The 10770-nt window shown below is 34.6% G+C and overlaps 2 protein-coding genes across 2 annotated transcripts; both read left to right on the plus strand.

The window, feature by feature from the left end:
• The first annotated feature begins 5616 nt into the window (after positions 1-5616).
• Positions 5617-6286, plus strand: LOC141601705 (uncharacterized). The gene is made up of 2 exons (XM_074422002.1): positions 5617-5628; positions 5720-6286. Exons 1-2 carry the CDS (start codon positions 5617-5619, stop codon positions 6284-6286), a joined length of 579 nt encoding a protein of 192 aa, XP_074278103.1.
• Positions 6287-8431: 2145 nt separating this feature from the next.
• Positions 8432-8878, plus strand: LOC141601706 (uncharacterized). Its single transcript, XM_074422003.1, has one exon. The coding sequence runs from the start codon at positions 8432-8434 to the stop codon at positions 8876-8878; it is 447 nt and encodes a 148-aa protein (XP_074278104.1).
• Positions 8879-10770: the final 1892 nt, after the last annotated feature.

The following is a 10770-nucleotide window of genomic DNA, read 5'->3' on the forward strand; positions in this document are numbered from 1 at the left end:
CCCCATCCACCCGGTTTTTAAGAGGAGAAAAACCATGAGTTTTTCTCATCTTTTTACCATATACATACATTTAGTTAGTGTATGTTTTATTCATTCTAACTCATCAAAAATTAAGATTTTAGAAAGAGAAAAAATACTTCCTCTCCTTTCCTCTCTCAACCGGTTTTTGGCAGATTAAAAACCAAATTATTTTGGGTCATTTTTCTACAAAATTAATATTATCTAGTATTCATAGTATTAATTTTAATTAAGAGTAAGCTTTGGGTATAAAACTTTGGGAGAGATCCTATTCTTGGATCTTGGTTCTTCCACTAAGGAAAGCACAAGAACAAGAGAGAAAGGTGATCTCTCTTGTGCCCTATAAACCGAATTTCCAATGTAAGAACAAAGTTTCTTCTTTATTTTGTTTATAAGTTTGCATGCATAAGATCATTCTCTAATTTTATGACAAATTAAATTAAAACATATATGAATATGTAAGTATATAGATCTACTTATCCTTCAATCGGTATCAAGAGCCATGGTTGTTTGCATGCAAATCGGTTAGAAATTTTTCCGAGTTATAAGAATAACATATAAAACTTGAATAATTTGTGTTATTATGAGATATCACGAAATTAATTTATGCATGTTAAATTTCTGGTCCTAAAATGTTTTAGGATATTTTGGTTAATTTACGGATTTTTAATGTTCATATTATACAATAATGGCATTTAAATATGATTTTATGAGTAAAAATGTCATTTTCGGTCTAAAATTAGCTATACTTCTAATTTTTCAGTGATTTTTGGATATGTTGTCACATATATTATTTTGAGATAACCTATAAATTTTCATAATTTTTGGACTTCTTATGCTCGAAAAATGGATTTTTCATTATTAAATTCGGATTTAGGTGAAAAATAGGTTAATATGAGATAAATTTCGAATCTGGTCATAGAAATTTAGTATGTTGTCACATGCAATTTTACAAGATGTGTGTAAAATAATAGGCTATAGTGAAGTCTTTTTGCATGATTTATGGATTTTTGAAGAAAAATAGCATGAATGGTGACTTTATTAGTGAAAAATTAATAAAACATACTCTATGACTAAAGAAAAACATCATATGTTGCTTTTTATTGTCATTATCAGATCTAAAATTGAAAAGTTAATGAATATTTTTTTCTCATGTTTTTATGATTATTTTGTTAAAAACCAATAAACCGCAACATTGTTTTTCCGGAAAAATTTCGAAATTTTAACCTAAGTTTTTGAACATTATGAGTGTCATGGTATTTTTCCAGAATGTTCATGAGTTTAAATTTCAAATTTCAAATTTATTTGAAATTTTGTGATTTATTTGAAGTTTATAGCTTATTTTTGTAATTTTGGTCCATTAATGAACAATTTTGGAAATATGAGTTAATTATGGTCAAATAATTAGTGAAGACTAAATTTTGAGTCCTAAGAGGTTAGGGTAATTAACTTATGCATAAATATGAATTTATGTAATTTTTGTGATTATAAAATGTTGAAATCACGCAAATCCGTAAAAACCGAGTAATATACGATATTGGCTAATTAAAGGCGATTTAGCATAAAATTGGGCATGTTCATACATATTATAATGCTGCATTTTCTTTATGATTGTCATAATTTAATTTATGTAATTTTTGAATTATGTAATTTTACTTAGTATGGCCTTAGTTTTAATTGGTATTTCCCGAAATGTATGGGAATATCGATTCGGTTGTAATTTATTGTGATCTCGTATCACCGTTTTGTAATTTAATAGATTTATTTTATTTTAGTTACAAATGTATAATAGGAAATTATGTAATTTGCTATGTAATTTAATTTATCTCGGAGTTCCCCAAGACGGATTTCTTCAAGATGGCGATACATAAAGACGGTGTTACCTCGAGATGCGTGCCACAACCGAAGTTCAAGGGTCCAATGGAGTTGGTTTCCGAATATGTAATAGTTAAATAGTTTTTCTGTTTTAGGAAAGGCCATACTAGGATTTATTTTATGCTTGCATTTTATTTTTATGTCACATGCATCGCTAAATCGCCATAACTAAAACATGCATCTTCTTTCATCGAGTTTATCGACCGTGTCAATTAAAATTATCGTAGTTCACCGCTTTAGTTCACTTAAAACGTGATAGATAATAAATTGACATGACCTCTCGCTAAAACAATTAATTGAGACATAGCCTTACCAAATAGTAGAAACCATGAAAACCTATTTCGCGAGGGAGTGCACTCGGCCACACCGGGGTACAAACCTTGTTACGTAGGGGAAGTGGGTGATAAATGTCTATCCACCGAATTCATGTTGATAAGGGATGAATCAGCCACACCGTGCCTAAGTTAATATGGGTTTGGATAATGGACACATTTACTCGAAATTTGGATTGAACTCAACAAAAGTTTTTGATAAGGGATGTATCGGCCACACCGTGCCCTTGTCGGATGTGTTTTGGGCTAAAGATAATTGTTAATGTAATATTATCGACCAAGAGTTCTAAAAGTAGAATCGATTAAAACGTTAATCCACCGAGTTATATTAATAAGGGATGTATCGGCCACACCGTGCCCAAGTTAATATGAATTTGGGTCTTGGAATCATTTATCTAGTTGGGTAGAGGTCACTAGAAAAATGCATAAAACTTGTTTAAATTATAATTTTACGAGTATTATTGTTAAAACGACATTTTTTTTACTCCTTCTATTTTGTTTTGTAGACCACTTCTTTTCTCATAACAAATGGCAACACCAACCCCTAATGCCACGCCTCTCGCTAATACATCCTGGCTCCGATCCTTCATGGATCGATGTAAACTTGAAAAGAATGGGTCAAATTTCTCCGATTGGGATGCCCAACTCAAACTAGCCGCCCAAGGTGACGACAAGCTTCGTTACCTTACCGAGGCCTCTCAACCCGAACCTACTACTAGGTCGACCGCCGCCACTAGGGAAGCATATGAGGCTTACCAAAAGGAGTCCGCCGCAATGAAAAATGTCTTGATATTTGCGATGGAGGCGGATCTCCAAAGGAGAGCCTTTAAAATGGGCAACGCTAATGAGATTTACTCCAAGCTTGTGACAATGTTTTCACAAACTCCGCGGATCGTCCAATATGAGGCGGCCGCGGCATTCTTTGATCTCGACTTCAAAGAGGGCCAAAAGGTTAGCCCTCATGTGCTCAAACTCATGGAGCTTGTCGAGACCTTGAAAATTCAAAAGGTTGAAATCCCCAAAGAACTCATTGTAGATAGGATTCTACACTCCTTGTCCAAAGTCAAAGCGTATGTTCAATTCCGGGTGAATTTTAACATGCAAGATAAGGATGTGTCTCTTGAAGAATTGCACAAGTTACTTGTGCAAGCCGAGAGGGACATGGGGTTAAATGTGAACCCACCAAAAGATGTGCTTAACATAAGCACTAAGAGTAAGAGGAAGTTCAAGAAGAATGGGAGGAAGGGTAAGAAACAAGCTCCCACATTCACCAAAGCTAAGGCTAATGATGCTAGCACTTCAAAAATCAAGAAGGGTCCTCTTGATAAATGCCATTATTGTAATGGTATGGGACATTGGAAAAGAAATTGTTCCAAATACCTTGGTGATATTAAGGCTGGAAAGATTACTCCAGTAGGTAAATGACTATCCTTCTTTTATGTTTCTAATTCAACTATGGTATTATGATACAAAGTTGTGATAATGTATCTCCCTTTTTATTGTAAATAGGGCCTCCACCAAGCAAAGACAAAGGAAAGGAAAAGCAAGCTTAAGAAACCATCAAGGAGCTAGGAATAGCTTTCATGGAGCTTCGCTTTATATTGTCTTATTTTGAATTATGTTTTGGATTTTTAGAACCTTAAGTTTCCGTGTTTGACATGGAAAGGTATTTTGGATAATTGGTTGTATTTTGGATAATGGTGACTTGGTTTGCAACCCAAGTCACCCGTTTTGTCATTTTATCCTTTGTTCTAAAATCCGTATTTAAATGCTTGCTCTTAGAAACATATGATTATTCACTTAAAGTGATCTAATAGACAAACTATAATGACGGGATTCATTATATGTCCACATGCTTAAGGCTTGTGTATGATCATTTATAAAGTGGTGTTGAGTCTATGAACTCTCTTAAAGGAATGTCAATCACCAAGTAAACTTACGAAATCTATAACTATTAGTCTATCTATGAGATAGTTCTCCTTATACTTCAACATCATTATTTGTGTCTCATATGCTATCTTTGAATCTCTAGTGTATTTATTCTAAAGATAGAGTGGGAGAAAAATGAGGACACAACTCACACCAAGACAAGATTGTGTAAATGAGATCTACGCAAGAGAGAATGATTTGAATGAAGGTATATCTATTTACATAGTATACCAAATAGATGAGATCTATGGTCTCAAGTAAGTTCCATATGACAAAAGAGACCAAGTGAAGTAATCGAAAGAACATATTCTTAAGATAACTACACGAGGAGACCAAAAGAGAGTTTTGGAACAAAATGACTAATGTAAAGTCTTAACAAGAGTTTTGACTAAGTTTATGAAAATTTTGACCAATAGTTTCAACCTTGAGGTTTACTTAAGAGCCTAAATAAATCAAAGTAACATACTAGTTATGATCGAGTTGCAAAGATTGATATACCGATATCTTCAATGGCCAAGTTTTAACCACGCAAATGTCATTACTTAACCTCATTATGAAATGGTTAAACCTCCTTCCGAAAGGGTATTTCGAAGGACGTGTTCTAGATATTATTTATATTTGAATAATGACATCGCTACACATCATTATGATATGTGTGAGTTAGAGATTAAAATCTTTTTCCATAAGGTTAAGATGAGACCACTTCAAAATAGGTATTTTGAAAGGATATGATGGGAACATATATGGTTTTATCTTAATAACTTGGCAATGCAATTTATATTTCAATTCTTGAAAAGTTTCGATTGAGAAGTCAATTTCGAAATATGTGGAATTGAGTGGGAGCATTAGAAATTATCATGTAAAGACAAGGAATTTAATGGGAGCTGTCATCCTCTGAATGTATACAACTCATTACTCATTGAAGAATGACGAGCTAATACCTTCCTTCATAGAGGAAGATTTGAGTTTTCAATTCTGGATTAAAATGGACTATGATGACTCCAATTACATCAAGGGATGTTGGATAAGTATTGGGAGATACACATCGAATCAACAAGAAACATAGGTTATTCATCTAAATGAAATGGAATTGCCATTAGCAGTCATGGTCGTTCCTTGAACCTAAATATAGTTGATGACATGATTAAAAGTTACTAATGTTTCCGCCATTAGAATAATCATGCACATGTCCAATGGTGAATCATATGCATAAGAGCATGATGATTCATTGGTAAGCCACAATAGAAACGTCATGAATTCTCGAGTAGAATCCGATGAGCGATTTCGGTGTTTGACAGAATGCTCTATATTGTGTGTCAAGAGGTTGCACATATTATAGAAAATCCGAGCATGTGCAAGGATTTATGAAAATCCTTAACCTTTCAAGCTAGAAAGAGAAATAAGAAGTTTTGGAAAGATACTTAGTTAGAGAATAAGTTGCTCAAGACTAATCTTTCCTAATATGCTAGGACTTGTAAGAAGTGCTAGGCTCTGATTGTAGCTGGTCTTGGAAGAAAATCGTTCAAGTTAAAGATGTTTTTAAGGCTGGGTATGTGGGCAATCAGTGGCAGGCTTCTCCCAAAGGATACACAGTTGCAGCTGGTTATGATTGGCTTAGGGTAGTGGCACCTAAGGTTCCATGGAGACACTTATGCTGGAATGTTATGAATGTCCCAAGAACTTCCTTTATCTTTTGGGCATGTCAGCACAGGAAGCTTCTCACTCTCGACAGATTACAGAAAAGAGGTATTGTTCAGGCTACTACCTGTTTCATCTGTGGTATAGCTCCTGAAAATCATGAGCATTTGTTCAGTCTGTGTGAGTATAGTAGACGTTGTATGGAGCTGATGCAGCAGAAGATTCATATCAGGTTTGTTGATGCTAATATGGTCACTTGGTTTTCTAAAGCAAGAACTAAGAGTAGATTACAGAGGGTTGTGGCTGGTGCTTGCTATGTTGGGTTATTAGCTGGAATTTGGCAGGTTAGAAATCATGCGAGGTTATATCATCAGGTGAATGCACCTAGGGTGTTAGTGAATCAGGTCTGGAGAAATATTAAAGAGCGGCTGATGCAGAGGAATAGAAGAATGCTTAGTACTATTGATCAACAGTGGATTGATTCTATTGTGTAATTGTTTAGGAGCTTAGATTATTTCTTGTATTATTGGAACATTACAATTTTTGATATATATATACTTACCCTTCACCAAAAAAAAAAAAAAAAAAGAAGTGCTAGGCTAATCACCTTGACAAATTGTTGCAAGACTCTACAAAACATATACCTAGTGCATTGTGTGTGGATAGAGTACTTGATCGGTACAAGTTATATCATTCACCACAAATTCGTTCGTTATGTGATAATCAACAAGGAAGTTCTTTCAAGATAAAGAACCAAAACCAAGGTCGGGAACCTTGAATTGTACTTGGTAAGGTTCATGCTATGTGAGAGAACATGAATGTAAAGGAAAATGCAAGTGTAAGAAGTTTGAACACATGGACACATGGCATGTTAAACTTCTATTGCAATCAATGAGTGTTTACACTTACAATATACATCACAAGGTTGTAATATGGTATTGACTACCCGAGTGTGATGTCGACATTTGTCGTTTGAGTTATTATTAACTCACTTTATACTTTGTTACATCCAACGGGTTGTAGAGACAAATTGAACCCCGTTTAAGTGAACATGGATTAGCATTGTATTCGCGCATAGTTACTTACAAGGTGACGTCTCGAAGTGACTAGAGTGTGATGCGATTGATGGAAAGTTCAAGTGCCATAGAGTCATGTGAGATGACTAGTCGATCACATAGGCAGACTGTTAGGAACATTTTGTCGGGCCTAATGACCGCTTATAGAGTTCTGGCAAATTTATATAGCCTGGTCGTGGCGAGAGCTGCTATAGTATTCAAATGAGTCGATTCTTTTGACTAAAGACTATTCGCCTAAGATGGCACAGTTTCAGATTAACTTTGATTTGTGTTACTACGACCTCCGTAAATGGGGTCAAATGGGCATATTTTGGGTTATGATGGCTGTGGCTAGTCAAAGGGAATGAGTGCGATTGGAATTGTCCATCCCTAGTCAGGGTTATAACAATATCTCAGGGCCACTTGAGGAGTATTGAACTGGAAATGCGTGGCCACGCTCGGAAGGTATCTATGATAGATAAATCCGGTCAATCAGTTATTCTCTAGATCGAGGAAACCACTCTCGATATGATCACTTGCAAGTACGACCTGAAAGACACCTTGCATTGAGTGGGAGATAGTAATAGGACAAGAGAATTGGTGACGCACACTTGTCGAGGACAAGTGGGAGATTGTTGGAATATGTGTCCTCCGACAATAATGCGATCACGAATGTTGATCATGATGATCACATGTTTAAGTCTCATTATAAAGAAAACAATTGGGAAGTAATATTTTACTGTCAACTGATCAACATATATCGGTAATGATTGGCTGACTAGAGTTTGACATTACTGTCGTGCGACGGTGGTGATCAGTTGATCCCCTAGGTCATACCTATAGGGCAACACTCTTAATTGATCATTTAATTAATCGTATAACGTTGCGAGTTAATTAAATTACTTGAAAAATTGACGGACGATTTTGGATGTAAAATTTACGTATCTCATTGAAATTTGATTAAATGAGATACGGTCTGAGTAATTGAATTGTATCATTACTCAAATGAAATTATTGTTTAAAGAAACAATTGAAATTGAATTAATTATTATAAATACAATTTATTGTGATTTGTAAATTGGTAAAATATTTTGGTACAAGTAATTATGAATTACTAAGTCGATTTTTGTATATGACGTATTTTTATTAATACGTTGATTTTTAATATGTTAAAAATACATAACAAATTTGTGTAACATATGACATGTGACATAAGACAAATTGACATTTTGACAAAGATAATATGGAGTCTATATTATCTATGTGTGCCGAAATTAGGGGAAGAATTAGGCTAATATTGTGTTGTTTAAATTAGTGGAGAACATGATGATTGCCCTATTTTTCTAGCCATGCATACCTATTGCTCATTGTGAAGAACAACTAGGGCATGCATTGGCTCCCTTCCCTTCCCCATCCACCCGGTTTTTAAGAGGAGAAAAACCATGAGTTTTTCTCATCTTTTTACCATATACATACATTTAGTTAGTGTATGTTTTATTCATTCTAACTCATCAAAAATCTCAACCAACAGTGGAGTGGTCCAAAGCTATTTGGGATAACTGGAGCTTACCTAAACATCAGTTCATGGGATGGCTTTTTGCTCATAACTCGTTGCATACAAATAGTAGACTCATGCGCTTTGGGATGGATGTTGATGGACAATGTGTTCTGTGTGGGCTAGCAGAGGAGACACAACAGCACTTATTTTTCGCGTGTGACTACAGTAGGAGAGTCCTACAGGCAGTGATGGATTATACTGGTCTAAAACTTCTTGAGGATGACATCTTGCAGTGGTGTGTTCAAAGCTCTGGCATGAAAATTCAGCGAGGGGTGAAGGTTGCTCTGGTAATGAGTAGTTTGTATCAAATATGGCAACAAAGGAATAAGTGTAGAGTGGAGCAGGTTCTGATGAGACCTCGATGCCTGGCTCAATGGATCAGTGAAGATATGAGGAAGAGAATAAGGGAAAGAGATAAGAGTCGGATGACTACTCATGAGCTAGATTGGTTAGGCAATTTAAAATTTACCTAGTTTTGAATGCCTTGCCTTGATAGTATGTAATTGACTCCAATTTTTATATATATTATACTCTCACATTTTACCAAAAAAAAAAAACTCATCAAAAATTAAGATTTTAGAAAGAGAAAAAATACTTCCTCTCCTCTCCTCTCTCAACCGGTTTTTGGGAGATTAAAAACCAAATTATTTTGGGTCATTTTTCTACAAAATTAATATTATCTAGTATTCATAGTATTAATTTTAATTAAGAGTAAGCTTTGGGTATAAAACTTTGGGAGAGATCCTATTCTTGGATCTTGGTTCTTCCACTAAGGAAAGCACAAGAACAAGAGAGAAAGGTGATCTCTCTTGTGCCCTATAAACCGAATTTCCAATGTAAGAACAAAGTTTCTTCTTTATTTTGTTTATAAGTTTGCATGCATAAGATCATTCTCTAATTTTATGACAAACTAAATTAAAACATATATGAATATGTAAGTATATAGATCTACTTATCCTTCAACAAGTTGTCCACTTAAACGAATTTAATGCAAGCAAACCAACACTTATAGCAAAACAGTCAAATGCAAACGAGTTGTAAGATGTTTATAATAAAGCTGAACCGTCGACCTTGCAAGACCTTTAATGATGGACTCTCATGGGTCACTCTTCTCTCATGAAGCAAATGGGTAAGCATATGAATGTAATAAGAGAAGAAAAATAGTCGCTCACCTAAACTACGACCCACATAAACATGCATGCAGCTAACATGATAGACAATTCTAAATACCGTGCATACTTTCCAACCAATCAAGGTCCGTCACAGCCGAGGGCTTAAAAAAATATGGTAAAGTGAGGCAATGGGTAAGAAGAGGCAAAACATTTTGGAAATGTGGAGGTGTAGGTGGCCAAGCTAGTACCTAAACAATGCCAAACGGCAACATCCATTTCTTATCCATCAAAAATGAGAACAATGCCCTCAATTTGGCATACAAACTCACCAAACCGCATAATATCAACTCCCCATAAAATCAAAATAATGCATAGGAGTAAAACCGTCACAGACCAACTTTTTTCTTTTCTTTTTTTTTCGGTTTTTCTATTTGTTTTTTTTTCTTTTTGAATTTTTTCTTTTCATCCTCCTTCTCCTTCATAAATTACCAACTCTAAATCAATACAATACAAACCAAACTCGGCACGATAAATTATATGCCGCAAAAACATACACTAAACTAGCTTGACAAGGCAGACTAAATTTGGAATGTAGTTAAGGGTCAAAACGGCAAATTTGGCTAAATGTGGTGTTTAATGGGTAAAAATGAAAGAAAGAGAAATTGTAAGCACCTCCCTGCATATGACACAACCACAAACCCGAATGTATGTAGGCAAAAAGAAATTGAATTTCATATATGTGCAAATTAATGATACATGCTATGCAAGGAGTAACTACTCACAATCCTACACGAAACTGGTCACAAATGACACCAGTTTTTAAGGCTCTAAAACTTAGAAATTATAAGTAGTTTGCCAAAATTTCAGATTAAGTCTATTTGTTCAGCTAAATTTAAACATTAACTCGTAGATTATGCAGAAGACAAAGCTAAAAGAATTACAATTCGTTGCAAGGCTTAAGTGAAATGACAAATTATATGGCGATATCGTCACTGAAATCTACCATTCCGACTCAACCTAAATGCAAAAATAAACGTGAAACATTTTTGGTTTTTTCGAATTTTTTGATTTTTATGAAATTGAAAGAAAAATTTGAATTATGAAATTGAAATAAAGAATGCATGCAAAAATTAAACGTGATAATAGAAATGCAATAAAAACAATGCAGACACAGAAATGGATGCATACACCCTCCCCAAACCAAACTGTACAATGCCCTCATTGTACCCAAAAATAGGGAAAGGAAATGCAAA

The sequence above is a fragment of the Silene latifolia genome, chromosome 9 (assembly GCF_048544455.1).
Source record: "Silene latifolia isolate original U9 population chromosome 9, ASM4854445v1, whole genome shotgun sequence".
Taxonomy (NCBI): Eukaryota; Viridiplantae; Streptophyta; class Magnoliopsida; order Caryophyllales; family Caryophyllaceae; genus Silene; species Silene latifolia.

Excerpts from the sequence above, each read along its gene's own strand:
- LOC141601706 (XM_074422003.1), top strand. The coding sequence starts at position 8,432 with ATGGGATGGCTTTTTGCTCATAACTCGTTGCATACAAATAGTAGACTC.